The 15,604-nt window shown below is 46.4% G+C and overlaps 1 protein-coding gene across 2 annotated transcripts in view; it reads left to right on the forward strand.

The window, feature by feature from the left end:
• Nucleotides 1–8,084: 8,084 nt before the first annotated feature.
• The window catches only part of ACVR1B (activin A receptor type 1B), a 41,507-nt gene continuing 33,987 nt past the window's right edge, over nt 8,085–15,604 (forward strand). Inside the window, exon 1 of one of the 2 annotated variants that reach the window (XM_054975807.1) lies at nt 8,085–8,265. In XM_054975807.1, the coding sequence (XP_054831782.1) occupies nt 8,169–8,265 (97 nt within the window). In that variant the 5' untranslated portion in view covers nt 8,085–8,168. Of the gene's footprint in view, nt 8,266–13,183; nt 13,250–15,604 lie in introns of those variants that run through there. The other variant, XM_054975808.1, reaches the window with a different exon arrangement.

Genomic DNA, 15,604 nt, shown 5'->3' on the forward strand with positions numbered 1-15,604 from the left:
AGATCCTCCGAGGTGTGCAGGGGTCCCGGCGCACTTTCATCCCACTCCCCTTGCTGTGCCCTCAAAATGTCCCTGTTAGCACCAGAAGTCATGCTGCATTTTTTAAATTTAATCAGCAGCTTGCAGATGTGCATCAGTATCTTGTATGTCTAATAACTTTTTGTATCCAAAATAAGCTGATAGGAAGAAGGTAAATATAAATTATTCCACGTGGTGGAAAGGAACTGTTGTGAGCAGACAGTAGATACTGGCACAAGCGAACGTGGAATGAATGGGCACTGATACGGTTACAAGTCAAAGTGTATCAGAGTATGGGAAGCAAAACGCCGTAGATAGCGGCAGCTTGCATTTAACGCCGGCATTGTGCTCTTGTTCCGTCTGCCATTTTACATACAGACTTCATTTAAGAGGTCCGATTAATAGAGTTGCCAGCTCCCTCTGCCCAGTATGGCGCCTGTGTCTTTGTTCCCGGTGCGATGGGAAGACAGGCCGAGCCGTCCCTAGCACAGCATGCATCTCAGTGACTTGGTGGCTGGAAGGCAGGAGTTGGGCTGCAGCTGGTGAGTGAGTGACAGGGACTGCACTGGTCATGCTCCAGGGTCTCCCTGTTGAATCATCACCTGCACGGATGCTAAACAGAAACGTGTGGGGATGGGAAACAGCAGGCACTGTGCCGGCCACAACCATTCCTGGGGGGGGGGGGGTTGTGGTTCCAGCCTCATGGAGATGAGGGGCCATTTGCCACGGACATCCCTGGGGTGCATGCTGTAGCCATCCAAATGACACTTACTGATCCCATGCGAAACTGCTCTGCAACTGCTCCATTCACTGCTGCTGCTGCTGCTGCTGAATAGGACCCAGTCCTGCCAGGCAACAGGTCCCATGGTTGCTTGTCCAGCTGATCCCCAGAGCGCTGTGGGGCAGCTGGTGGGTGCCCTGGCAAAGGTGTCCCTGCCCCCCATCATGGGCAGACGGGGGTACATGGGAAGTGTACACTTCCCCAGATGTATGCCCCATTGCATGGCATGGGGCTGGTGTGTGTGTGCGTGTGCGTGTGCGTGCGCGCGCCTGCAAACACACACCACTAGTCTTAAGTGTGGGAGCCAGCTTTGTTGGGGCAGTGCCTGGGCTCATGTGAGGGGAATGGGTGAGGCAGTTGTTGGGGCAGCTGGACTCCCTCACCTGTCAGTGCGTAGTTGACCCGTCAGGTTGAGCCTCCAGGATGGGACACCTGTTCGGGTTCTGAAATGAGACTCGTTAGCCCCTTGTGTGTGCTCCCTGAGGGGTGCTGAGGGGTGCTGAGTGCCCTCTCTGGGCTTCTCCTGCCACCCAAATGCAATGCTGTGAATAGGGTTGCCAGGTCCCTTTACCCTCTGGGAGACCTGGCACTCACCTTACAGACATCCTCGTGTGTGCGCAAAGGGTGCGCACATGCTCCCAGGGCTACACAATGATGTCACTTCCAGGAAGTGATGTCATCATGCAGGCCACATGCCGCCACACTCCCACGCTCCACAGAAGACCGATTTCGGCTCATTTGGGGCTGAAATCGGCTCACTGCAGAACACGGGAGTGCTCCTAGGGCAGCGCAATGGGCCCTGGATGCTTCTGCGTTCCACAGCGGGCTGATTTCGGCTCATTTGGGGCTGAAATTGGCCCACTGCAGAACGCGGGAGTGCACCATGCTGCCTGGGAGCACTCCTCAGAAGGCGCATTCCCCCTCCTTTCCCCATGCCAACCAGATAAACAGGGGTAGGGGGTGGAGGGTGGGAAGAGGGGATTCCCCCACCCCCAGAAGGGGACTGGCAATGCTATCTGTGAGCTCTGTGTGTGCACAGCAGAGACCTCCTAGACAGAGTCCCACGCTGCATGCCCCGTCTACTGAACTATGGGCCATCCTGGCTGGGGAGGGGCAGTGACTCGGTGCTGGGGAGGGATTTGGCTGCCACTGGGGAGGAGGCTGATTGGTTGCAGATGTAGTTGGTATCCTGGGCTCTTTGGGGGCTTTTGGAGCATCTGTGGGAGGACATTTGGCCTTTCCTGTTCTACGGGTTCCCAAGGGGTACCCTGTGGTTTTTGATAGCAGAACTTTCCATCGGTTTCAGAGGGAGGCTGAGGCAGCTTAGGGAGTCAACTAGCTTCTGCCATGCCTATAGGTCCACCCCTTTCCCCATAGCAAAGGGGGTTGCACCAGTGTTGCTGCACAGCACTCACATGCCAGCGTCCAGCTGAGGTACCGGGGCACTCTGCCCGTGTATCTCAGATATGCCTACATATCCAAGATATACACCAGCATAGTGCCTAGTTGGCTCCCTGTGCACTCAACTCGCACTATTATTCCCACCCCCAAACTGTGGCAACTTCTTAATAAAATTAAAGGTGTTTGGACTCAAGCATCTCATCTGCTTTTACTCTACTTTTTTACTTATTTTGACCCCATGGGGTTTTTAAGGCAAGAGACATTCAATGGTGCTTTGTTATTACCTGCCCCTGAGTAGCACCCCAGGCTTACTTGGTGGTCTCCCATCCAGGTACTAAACAGGGCTCAACCTACTTATCTTCCAAAATCTGATGAGAATGAGTTAGCCTGGGCTATCTAGATGCTCATACTCACCTTTTAAAACTTATACTCCATCCTTCTTCTGTGTATAGTCATGACTGATTATATTCTGCAAGTATGCAGTCATGCTACAAGTAATAAATTCATTAGCTAATGCAAAATTCTCCGTCCTGATAATCACAGTTTTCATTTTCAAAAGAAGCAGCAAGTTTCTAGTCATATGGCTATACAGCACAGAGTCAAGTTAGTGTCATACCTTGGCCTGGGAAGAAGAAGAAGAAAATAATAACAACTTATATTGTGAATTTAAAAAAATGGGGGGGTCAAATGTTTTCCTCACACCATACGAGAAACACAGGTCAGTTAAAAGCCTTGAGAACAGAAGGAAAATGTAGTCCTGATATGAACATTACTAGAGATGAAGTGTGGCTGGACACAGTAAAGTCAGAGGGAGCCATACCGGTAATATTGCCCTAGGTAGCAGCCTTTTCCCAGGTCATTTCCCTCCAGCTGAAGAATCCCCCTTTTTCCCAGCTAAATTCTGGTGTTCAAAGTAGATGGAAGTTCCAAGTAGCTGCACTGGTCCAAAGCACAAGCCCCACCTGCCAAAAACAAAACCTTGTAATCCCCTATATTAAGACCAACCCAAACTGGAGAACTCAAATGTTTTGTGTCATTTTGGTTGGTTTTAATAAAGGGTTTTACATGGATTTAGTTTTTGGATTTTGCTTTGAGCCAACACAGTTTCTATGGAAATCCGAGTGTTTAAGTTGCACTTCATGTATCTGGCAACCTTTTAGGCCATTATCAATCAATCTGCTCCATCTAGAATCCAAGAGTTTCCTGTTAACTGCAGCAAAAAAAAAAAGGAGGGGGAGTCTTTGTACAATCCTAAATAGAGCTAAGCCCTTCTGAGTCCTTTAAAGTCAATGGGCTTAGAAAGGTATAATTCTTTTTAGGATTGCACAGTACATGATTCAAGAGGAACCAAACTAAAAATGTTGTTGAAATGACTCTTTTCTATTCTCTGATTAAAAAAAAAAAACAGCGATGGTGCAATATTTCCTGATGTACGTCATCTCCCACCCAGATTCCAGTAATATTGCAAAATATTATAAATCACCCAGAAATGGATCCGCCTATCAGATAAACATTAGTTATCTCAAAGCCTGTACCATAAACTGAGCAAAAGATGCTGCCTGCCGCCACCACCCTCTTTTTGTTCCGGTTAGGAATTTCAGGGCCTTCCTCATGACAAAAAAATGTCAAGAATTACACTTTTAAAAGCAAATGGATATTATTTTAGACAATGAGAGCCACCCAATGAGCATATATTCATTGATTATGCAGGATAGCAATTTTTAATTGAAAAAAATCTGTTTTGGAAATCAACTTAAAACCGTGGCAGTTGCTTTATTTATGTGCTGAGTTTGAATCTCACCTCTTGGCTTAAACAGGCTCTCTAGGTTGCAAAACCCAAAGGCCAAACAAAAACATTCAGTGTTTTAATGTGCTTTAAAAAAAAAATATGTCCTGTCCCTTGAAGAGGCTTAATGGGATGTTATTTAATCAGCTGATGTTCTGTACCTCCATGCCATGAAAAGTTTTAACTACCCATTCCCACAAATTAAGCCTCTGTTAAGGGGCAAGATGTTTTTCTCCAGGCCTGTTGGCAACCAAGGAACACATGATGGCCAAGTCCTACATAAAGATACAGAAGCCATGTTCTATCACCTTAAGGTAAGACAACTCTCATGAAAAGTGGTACCAAAAGAAAAAAGATCCTGCGTTTGAAAGCAAGGGTGTGAAATGATTCAATTTTTTCAATGAAGTTTTTTGCTTTTGCGTAACTGATGATGGCAGCCTCTTGTCAAAGTTTCTATTGTCTATAGAGTTTCTCTATGCAAGGCAATAGAATAAACATGCTTCATGTGATCGAGGAAGAAAAAAGAGAAACCAATGCAATGGATGTAAGCATCGTACTGGTTCAAACCCTGTTATTTCCCTTGGTTCAGGGCAGGGGCTAGAGCGCATGCTGTCCAAAGCCCACGTACTCCTCATTTTCTGAGTTGTATCTGACTATCCTCCATTACTCCTGCCACCTCACCATTGCCAGGAATCGAATCTAGAACTTGCTGCATGCAAAACAAGTGCTCTGTCATTGAGCTATCATTCTTTCCCTGAGAAAACAGCACTTAATGAGTCCTGGACATAATTGTATTTGCAGGCACTTTTAGAACTTTAAAAACATAAAGCATTTGACATCACAAAATGGCTGCCATGGGGGGGCTTGGGCTAACCATAAGATACTGGGAGTTTCCAAACCAAGCATCTTCCTATGATGGAGGTAGATGTTCCCAAATGAGTACCTCTTGTAGACACAAAGGTAATGGCTCTGGACTCTTCTGTTCCTATGAGAAGGATGAAAGCCAGAACTGGCTTTTGGGTTTAGGGAAAGGGGGAAAGGAAGTGAGCATCAAGAAATAGATCAGCAGGCACGATGTTGGGGATTACTGCAATAGTTCATCTGACATTGCTGTCCTCAGTCAGGAATACCACTCATTAACTCGGGCCTCCCCTGGGACCTAGAACGTGCTTCTTTAGAGAGGCCCAGCTAACACTTCGTGAACCACTGATATAGGTGTCCTCGACCATCCACTAATGTGACTGTTTTGTGGATATGGAGGAATATTTTCATAACAAAAGTGGAAGGACCAAACAAACCAATGTTTTTGGATTAAATGTCCAAAAAATTAATCTTCAGTGGAATGGAACTTACTCCTTTCATCTCACTAAAAATCCCTGTTTGTCAGTTGTCCCTTCTTTGCAGTCTCAGTTCCTCCCTTGGTTAGGTCCCTACAGCTGGACGTGGTCTCTGCCTTTAAGCTTTGGAGGCCTGGTGTAAGTCTCCCAAGCGCACGCACACATACAGATGAGAAATTCCACGAGTGAATCATGAACTCAGCCTCCAGAAAGAATTTAGGATGGGGATTTTCTTTAAGTCTGGAATGTAACTGCTCCAGCAACACATATACTCCCCAAGGGACCAGTAGCACAATGCATGTGTACCATGACTGAAAGAAGAGGCGGAGCTCTGAACTCTGCTGCAACCAGCTGCATTTTAGTTGGAATCCAACACCGTTCTGTGATGCATCTCTAGGGAGCTGCTAGCACAGTCTGGGAAGGGCCCACAAAGGGGCTGTCAAGCTCCCTCTGCTAATCCTGCATTGAGCAGACTTGGGTTGAATGGAGGGGGCTGAAAATAGCTCATCAGCCCTAGGGGTATCCAGTATCATTGTGTCTGCATTTCATATGGAGCCAGCAGCACATATAATTCCACCATAATAAAAATACGGAGTTTTTGTGCTCTCTGTTGCTCCCTGGAATTTGAGCTTCTTTTTTTATCATCATGTAACAGTAGCACTGTACTTACACCAATGTTAAGATGTGATCGGTGAAGTTAAGGTACACATAACAACAGAAACCTTCATCACTCCATTCCACATGCAGCCACATAGAAAAGAAATTAGCACCATCCTATGGATATAATTACATTGCTTAATAAATATAGTAGGAACTGTACGCATGTTGTAATGAAAATGAGGTTTCCCCAAAAAGGACTGGTTCACACATGCATGCTTGTCACTTGCTTCTACATTTGAAAGCTGTACACGCAGGTCTGGCTTCTCCCTATGTATATGGTCCTCTCTTGAGACTGAGGCAACATGCGTGTTTGAATGGACCATCAACACAGTACACCACAGGAAGGCTTTTAGTATCACTTCGCATTTCCTTTAAGGCCCAAATGCTTTTCATGGACTCAACTGCCGGGCAATAATCCCAAGCACTGAAATCAAGCAATGCATATGCCTTGGAGTACCAGGACCAGCAGCTGATTATGTGAACTTCATGTAACAAAAGTATTGCTAGAGGGAACAGGAGACTTCTCCCAGCGCCTTTGCATTGGCAGTGTCCCATTCACACATCCCAGGGTCCCACAATCCTGGAGTGAGGAGGAGTGCAAGTGTATACACTAAGAGGCTGGCCGGCCTTCATTTCTTTCTCTTAGCCAGGGCTTTTTTTCAGCTGGAACGCAGTGGAATGGAGTTCAGGCACTTCTTAAAAATGGTCACATGGCCGGTGGCCTCGCCCCCTGATCTCCAGTTTAGATTGCCCTCTGTCTGGAGAGCATGGGGTGGGGCCACCGGCCATGTGACCATTTTTGCCGAGGGCGATTTAAACGTTAAAAAACTCCCCCCTTGTTCCAGCTGACCCAAAGTGACATCATTGTGCGGTCTTGAGTTCCACCACCTCTTCTCACAGAAAAAAAGCCCTGCTCTTAGCCATTTCCCCACAATGGGGACCCAAAGTTGCGACAATAGCAATCTCCTTTCCACCATTTTGTCTTCACAATACCTGGGAGGCAGGCTGGGCTGAGTTGTTATAACTTTGCTTTTGAGGAGGAGAGTTGAGTTTTAAATTGGCCGCTGTCCCACAGCGGCAATTGGGTCCCGATTCCTTGCCCGTCACTACCAAGGGGCGACCGGTGCTTCCGGGACCAGATGGTGCCCTCAAGCGTGAGCCCTGCATCGAGGGGCCTCCGTCTTCCACACAAGAAATGTTTTCCACTTACTTGTCTCGCTCTGCTCCCACGTAGGGTTGCCAGCCTCCAGGTAGTGGCTGGAGACCTCCCGGAATTACAAGTGGTCTCCAGGCCACAGAGATCAGTTCACCTGGAGAAAATGGCTGCTTTTGGGGGTGGACTCTAAGGAATTATGCCATGACAAGGTCCTGTCCCTCCCCAAACCCCCACTTTCTCCAGGTTTCACCCCCAAGATCTCCAGGAATTTCCCAACTTGGAGCTGACAACCCCTACGGTCCCACGCCTGTTTTACAAAACTTCCCACTCCCCACATGGTGCTTAAAACTGTGTGACAAAAACAGGAGTCCAGCGGCTCTTTAACGACTAGCAACATGTATTGCAGCCTTAAGCTGGCCTGAGCCAGAGCCCACCTCATCAGAAGGCCCCGGCGCGCAACGCATCCTCTCTGCCTGCACACTCGCTTCAGTAAAGCGAGATCCGGGTCCGGCAGTACCTCAAAGACCAGACTGGTTTCCAGGGTATGAGCTTGAAAGCTCATATCCTGGAAATACCTTGGTCTTTAAGGCGCTGCTGGACCCGTGTCCTGCTCTTCTATTGCAGACCCACCCGGCTACCCAACTGCAGTAAAGCACACCTTGGGTGTATTCCCGTCCCCACGTACACCCGTGCAAAAGCATGTGACGCACCCAAGCCACAATGAGCGCGGCGTTGTATTGCCGCCCTCTCCTCATCCATCCATCCTTTGTCTGGCGACACTGATTTTCTTGTCGGCGGACACCTCGCCGTGCCCACTCGGCCCCTCCCCTTTAAGAGCCGGCGCCGCCTCCCCTTTAAGCGCGGCTGGGCTGACAACACCGCCGCCTCGCGCGCTCGCGCCTTCCCCTTGTGTCTGATTTGTCTCGCGCTGCTGCGGCGGCGGCCCTTGTTGCCGTCTCCGCCGAGCCCCGCCAGCGAGGGCGAGAGCGAGGCCGTGGCCGCCGCCGCCCCTGTGAGCAGGCCGGCATCATGGCGGGGGGTTCGCCTGGCGCGGCTTGCCGGCCCTTCTCGCCGCTCCTCGGGCTGGGGCTGGCGGTGCTGCTGGGGGGCCAGCGGGGGGCCCAAGGTGAGCGGGGCGCGGACGGGAGCGGGACCTCATCCAACATGGCGGCGGCGGCTTCAGCGTGGGGAGGGGCCTGGGGAGAGGGGGAGATTTCTCTGAGGAGAATTCGGGAGCCCTTCCCGGAGGCGGGCGGGCGGGCTCGGGCCCTCCAGGCGCCTGTGAGGGAGGCTCGCCTGCCGCTCTGCCCTCAGCGGGGAGCGGAAGGGAAGCGCCCCCGCCCCCCCTCCTTCAGGAGCGCCCTTTGGGGCTGGGAGCGCCTACCTGAGGGGCGGGCGGGCGGGCGGCGGGGGGAGTCGCCTGGGCACGTCCCGGGTTGCGCCTGCGAGGAGACGGGGAAGGGGTGGCGGGTGCGTGGCTGGGGTGGGGGCCGAAGAGCGCGCCGTGCCCAGAAGGAGCCTTCGGGATGGGCTGGCCTCAGTGCAAGGGGCCGCAGGGACAGGCGTGGGCCCTGGCTCGGGGAGGGGGTCCCGGAGGGCCAGGCGGCCGTGCCGGAGTCTTGTGACCGGGATGCTCTTCCCTGGCCTGGTCTCTGTGGTGGGATGGGCGAGAGGGGGCACCTGGCCTCTCGGGCTGGCCCCTTTTCAGAATGGCTGCAGTTCAGACTGTGTTTTTTTTTATCAGCAACCTTTCCAGTCATTGGAGTCCAGTGGTACCTTAGAGACCCACAAGATTTTCAGGATATGAGCTTTTGAGACTCCAAACTCCGAACTGCTGACTCTCAAAAGCTCATACCCTGAAAATCTTGTGGGTCTCTAAGGTGCCACTGGACTCAAATCCTGCTCTTCTAACACAGAACAGCACTGCTGCCTACCTAAAACTTATCAGCCATATTCATAAATGTATAAATCTCCAGCAGAATCACACTTTTTTTAAAGGAAAAAGTGAATGATACTGGGGTTTTACCAATTTTAAGCCCAGATTGTAGCTTCAGTTTGCCCGGCTTAGCCAGGCTTCTTGGATTTATCTGATGTTTCGTTTCACTGTAAATTTTTTATGGCACCAGATTCCTCTTGACATCTCAGCAAAGGCATAATCAAATAAGGAGCCAGTCAAAAACCAGTTCCTTATTTGCAGAAGTGTGCTTCAAAGAAAAGGGTGGGCCATCTTTGTTGAGAACAAACTGTACGTTAACAGAAGTTCAGGTGGGGCTAGCATTTCTACTGCACAAGATGATCCCCTGGATTATAGGACAAGTGCTGTGGGTTGAAACCCAAAGATTTGTTATCCAAGAATACTGGCTGGTCAGAACTTGACCATAGAAGGACAGTCCTATTTTTTCCTCTTGGAACCTGGATCATATTCATCCCAAGTTTCACTTTTGCCATACTGTCAACTAATGGTCTGAATGGTTCACTTTGTGTTCAGACCACTAGCCAGCCTGATATGAATTGACCCAATTCTCGTTATATATGGTCCTGGTGACTTGGTTGTATGGCAAATTATTCACCTTATTACATAGCCATACACCATGACTAAGAGGTCTACCAAAGAGATTGCTCCGTTTAGGATTTTTATAATGAATAAGGAATCGGGAATAAATTAACTTCAACCTGAGGATGCAGAATTAGGGGCAGTATTGGGGAGAAGAACTTGTAGATGTTTGCAGAGCTTGAAAGAAGACCTCACAGTGTTCCTGAATGATGATGATCAAGGCCATATGCTTAATCTGTTGTAATATTAACCAACTGCCTTGATTTCTAAGGGCCGATTATCACTGGAAACAACACAGCTTTGCAGAGATTTTGTTATTGGGACATTTCCATCTAAACGCCTGCTTATTGTTGTGATGTTTTAAATTAGTTTTTTTAGAATTAGTCAGTTACCCTTGAATTTCTTTCTCTTAAAAGAACAAAACATCACTGGCCTGTGTAGTTGGCTAGACTAGGAGTTCTAGAATACTTTCCATTACTAGGACTGTTTTACCTTTTAAAAGAATGAACCAAAAAATCTTCCAACCCAGTCCTTAAACCTGTTTGTCTGGAAGCAGGCTCCATCAATCGCTAGAAGACATATCTTCTAATTATGATTTCACCTTAAGTGAAATTCTTAGTGCATTTACATTGAGTTACCCTTTTGTTACCCTGGGTAATCATATGTTGGGCGTCAAATGAATTTTATTAAGTAGCAAACGATTTAACTGAGAGAGAAATCAGATGCTATGCTCATGTGAAAAGAGTGTGTTTGTATGTTCTGGAGACTAACACAAGTTTCTGCAATTAACAGTGTAGGTCCCAGGGCGATGGTGATCTCTCCTCTGATGGGTCTGAGAGAGAACTGAGTTGATGTGGCCTTTTGAGCCCTTGATTTCTTCTGTTGTGGTCAGCAAAGATATTAATATCTTGACAGTTTGTTGTCTAGGTATCCTTCCAATGAACACTAAAATAAGCCCTTAAAGCAGTTAGTTATTTCAATGTTGGGTTGTTAAATAAAGCCTCCAAACTGCCAGCCTCTCAGGAAGGTGGACAGAAGTGTGCCTTAGAGATTCTAAAGGATTCTTCTTAACTAATTAAATGTGCATGGAGGAGGGCTCTAAATAGTTGTGTTGGTGAAGCCCATCCAAGACTGTGCCTGTCCATCATTGTCATGCTTCTGACTGCACTGGAAAGGTCATATGTTTTCCTTGAATTTTTTGGCTGTTCAGAAAATAAACAGGAACAGGGAAATTGATTTCCTCTCTTTTGATGCTTTGTTTCAGTAAACTGTCTCTGTTTACAATAAATGCTGTGTGTATATTTTGACTAACAGTATTCCCTGGTAAGGTGTGCATACAGCATGGAGAAATGTGCTTCTGATGAAAGATGTGGGTAGGTGAAAGTCTTATAACAAGAGAAATAATAAATGGCAAAAACTGTATGAAGCCTAGCCATTTTATGGTCTGCTTTAGCAGCCATAGTGTTCTGTTGCTGATTTTTTTTTTGAACAAAGTTTTACTCAGTTTAGATTAGCTCTGAATAGAACATAATTTATATTTCACGACTTCCCAAAAAAGATACCACTTAACTGGGAATTGAATGCACTGTCCCCAAAAAAGTTTTGAATTCCTTTGTAAACATCTTGGCTAGATGGATAAGATCCCACCCATCCCCCCACCACTCTCACTTTTTTAACGATGGGTCTGGATGTCCAATTGTAACTGCACTGGGGAAATTGCTCTTGCAAAAGATTTCTAGTAAAATGTTACTCCTGTGATGAGCACAAGCACAGTTCACAGAGGGTCAGAGAGTGAGATGGTTTTCCTTTCCATAGGTTCATTGAGTTTATTTTCTGTGATTCTGTGCTGTTCTGTTCCAATAGAGCAAGCAATAATGAGGGAATTCTCTAAGACAAGTTGCACTTAATAGTAAGACAGCGTAATGTCAGCCAAAGTAAGTAGAATATTGGCAGCCTAGGCTGTGGCCTCGTACTACTTGCATGCCTATTGGATAGGACTTGAAAGCTATAGACAGACAGACAGACAGACAGACAGTGAAATCCTAAGCAGAGGTACTCCAGTCTAAGTCCACTGAAATAAGTGAACTTAGTCTGGAGTAACTCTGCTTAGGATTTCACTGTTAGTTATTGGAATGTGAACATCATCGCCAATCAACTAATGTTACCATCTTTGCTTTGATTGAATTCACATTTTTATGAATTAGCACAGTTTAGGAGGGTTGTAAATTTGATTAATATATCAAATTGAAGTAAGCGTTTTAAAGTATGTACTTGTTGGGGTGAAAACACCTGCATCAGACCTAGAATAGGTTCTGGTAAAGTGACTAAAAATCAAATGAGCGGAAGGAACTTGAACTTGAACCTGTTTCTAAGCTGTTACCTGTTACATTGCCAATGACTTCACTGGGCTCTGAGTAAAATATTATCCTCACTATCTTGTGTTCGCTACTTTGTTTGTTTGCTACTTAGTTTATGTTTCATCAATTTGTCCTCTGTTGTAACTCTGATTACTAGATGAAGTGTGGGCTTGAGGTATCTAGTGAATCACTAATGATTCTGATAAAATTTTTGTTTTGGAAGTAATAATCATGCTGTCCCAAAAAATAAAGTGCTCACATTCTAAGGGTACTCAGGCAGCAGTAGAACTTGAAAATACAAGGGCAAGATGTGTTGCATATGAGGTGACAGAATCAAGCTACAAGGAGTTCATTGTAATTCCCTCCTGATTGTTTTAATTTTTAAAAAATAAAAAGCAGGTTTTTTGTTTGCCAACTTTAGGACAGTCAGGAAAAGAAGAAGGGTAGATGTGGATGGACTTTTAAAATAATTTTTGACAGCTAATTATCTTCTCAAAATTGCTTATGCCAAAATGCTTCTCCCAGCCACCAGAGACGCTTCCCCCTTAATTCCTGATGGCAGTGTCTAGTAGCTGTTTTTAAAAAGTAAAGTTACACAGCACTTTGCAGCATAATGTGTTGTGGGACCCCAGGCCATTGCTTTTATCCCGTTTGCAATTAAAGAAAGAACAGCTTTTATGTGTATAGAGTTAGAAAGTTATTCTGACAACAGGAAGTGAATAAGAAGGCTTAGGAATCAATTAGAATATGATGGCAATACTTAGCATGTATGTGAACAAGGACTTGGATCCGACACACGGTTTCCACATACAGAGCGATTCCCATTCACAAATTGGCTCACCTCCTCCTTCTGTTTCTGGAGGTCCCCAGCAAGCCACACATGGAATAAATCTTGCAAGTGTTCAGGAGACCTGGTTGGGTGGGGGTGGGGCTTGCCATGTTTGATTTGACAATAAAAAAAATACTTGGTAAACTATCTGCGCAGACATTATAAAGATACTTCTAAAGTCATTGTGACTAATTTATTAAAACTATAACAGAGCTGAAAAAGAATTACAACAGACTAGTTAAAATCTAAACAATTACCCTTCCCTTGGCCAGGCAGCTGGGCCAACAGCGGGTGAGCATGGTGCAGGGCTGGTGTGGTTGAGCTAGACTGGAGACTTGGCCATGACACTGGGCCAGGAGGCTTCTGGCAGGTAGGTGGGCAAGGCAGGTGTTCCCAGTGCTTCCCTCCCCAGCTGTTTAGTCAGAGTTTGCAGCATTAATCCTTTGCACAGTGGTTTACACAGGAAGAAGCTCATCTCTCCTTCCCCCATGTGTATATAAATGAGTGAGGGGGGGGGTCCAATCTGTTTTCAGAGTGAGCAGGGGAGAGAGAGAGAGAGAGAGAGAAATGGTTGTGGGGTGTTCTGGTGGGGGATCCTTTCCCTTCCCTTGGGGGAATGCTGGGAGGGTTGAGTTGATGGCCGGGTTGCCTTTGCAGGAGCTGGTGGGGGAGGAACCCATTCAAGGTTTTGTATTCCTCTCCCCAATTTTTAGATCTCCACCAACTATTCCTTTTGATCTTCTTTTCTCTCCCATTTCTACCACGCAGGCATTTTAAAACCCTCCCCTTTTCATATTCAGCCCTTAGCCTCCCCAACCCTCATTGTGTGTTTTATTTAAGAATAGCAAGGCAAGCAATCCCAATGCTTCCCTCCTTGGCTTCCCTCCCAAACCTTTTCTATTCTCTTCTCCTCTCACTACACATGCATTTTAATACCTGCCCCCCCCTTCAGATTTCTTTCTTTCCCTTCCTCCTTTCTTTCCATGATTTTGATATTTTCAGTAGAAACATTGGGGTTGTCAGGTCCAACTCGGAAAATACCTGGGGACTTTGGGGATGGATCCAGGAGACTTTGGGGGTGGTGCCTAACAAGGATATAACATCACTTTTATGATGTAATATCCAGGTCAAGGCCAGGTGATGGCATTTCCTAAGCTCCACCCCTTCTGATGCTGTCACTTCTAGCATACTGCACCAAAACCCCACCCCTTCCGGTGATGTCACTTTCAGGACACTCCTCCAAACCCGCCTCTTCCTCTGAAGTCACTTCACTGCATCATGTTTTGCAGCTCTGAATCATCTGACATGTATTCTGTGTGGCTCTTACATTGAGCAAGTTTGGCCAACCCTGTCCTAGTCCATCACTCTAGCCATCACACCTCACAGGCTCTCATATTCTTGGATTCATAGTCAGTTGACATGGCATCTTAATCATATGCAGCAATCAGGATATGGCTCCGGTCTGAAAATAATAAAGCATTTCACTTACTGTAAACTCCCCCAGGTTCTGTTCGAAGGGCCTACTGTCAAGAAAATCAGTGTGCATCCAACTAATAAGGATTTTAAATTGAGTTCTAATACCATCTTCTTCAGGGGCTTGTTGGTCAGCCAGTCTGATAATATGTTAGAAAAAGGAAAAGCTTTTCAATTCTGAAAAGAGGTCTGTCACATTGGATAGCTACAGCTTGCTTATAGGATGATGATTTGGGGGCGGGGGGGAAGGCCTGCAAATAACCATAGATTTTAATAGTGAAGCCTTTTTGAATGCGGGGGGCGGGCGGAGTTTCTTCCTTTACCTAGCAGAGTTTGGGTATTTAATAAGGAAACTTGCCAAGCAGGGCACGGGCCGGAATCACTTCATTTTGGGATATATACGCTGCCTCTGAATATGAAAGTTTCATTTAGCCATCACGGCTGATAGTCACTGATAGATCTATCCTCTATAAATTTGTCTAATATCCTTTTAAAGCTGTATAAGCCAAAGGCCATCACTGCATGCTATGGCAGTGAGTTCCATAAGCTACTTGTGCAGTTTCTATCCTGAATCAGCAGCCGATTGGGCGCCCAGGTTCTGGTGGTATGAAAGAGAGATTGCTAAAAGGTAGTGTCCGGATGAAGCAAGTAAAAGAGGAAAGCGACACTGAGCAGTGTCTCCCCACCCAGACTTGTGTCATAGCAAGTCTTGTGTTCTATCTGTCAGTTTGGTTCAATTCAGCGCAAATGCATACCTGACAGATCTCTTGAGCAAGAACAAAGCATTCATTCTGAGGCTCTGAGGCTTAACTGTTAGGCTTGTTTAAACAGCTTCTTTTGGGGTTGGGTCTGTCTCAGTGCAGAATGTCAGACACAGGCATGCCAAACAGATAGAAGTAAATTCACAACAAACTTGTATCGCTCCTTTCTTTCAGTTCATCTGTAGACTTTTACTGGTGTTGTGTTGATAAGGATCTATGTTGCATTAACTTCCCTTTTTGTATCTAACTTTGGAACTTTTTTGTAAGCGAGTTATATTTTTTAGAGGTAAGAACTGTCTCCCCCTCCCATTTAACTGCTGGAAAGTCTGATCTGAATTTTGTTTTTATGTTTTCTTTCATTGGACTTGTCCAAACATTCAGTTGCGCTCTGGATCTTCTTTGAGAAAGAAACGTACTCTGGCCTTTCAACCACCTTATGGTTTCTGAACATTCTCCAAAGTGAAATAATTAGCAATATTATGAGTTTGCTT

The sequence above is a fragment of the Eublepharis macularius genome, chromosome 4, assembly GCF_028583425.1.
Source record: "Eublepharis macularius isolate TG4126 chromosome 4, MPM_Emac_v1.0, whole genome shotgun sequence".
Taxonomy (NCBI): domain Eukaryota; kingdom Metazoa; phylum Chordata; class Lepidosauria; order Squamata; family Eublepharidae; genus Eublepharis; species Eublepharis macularius.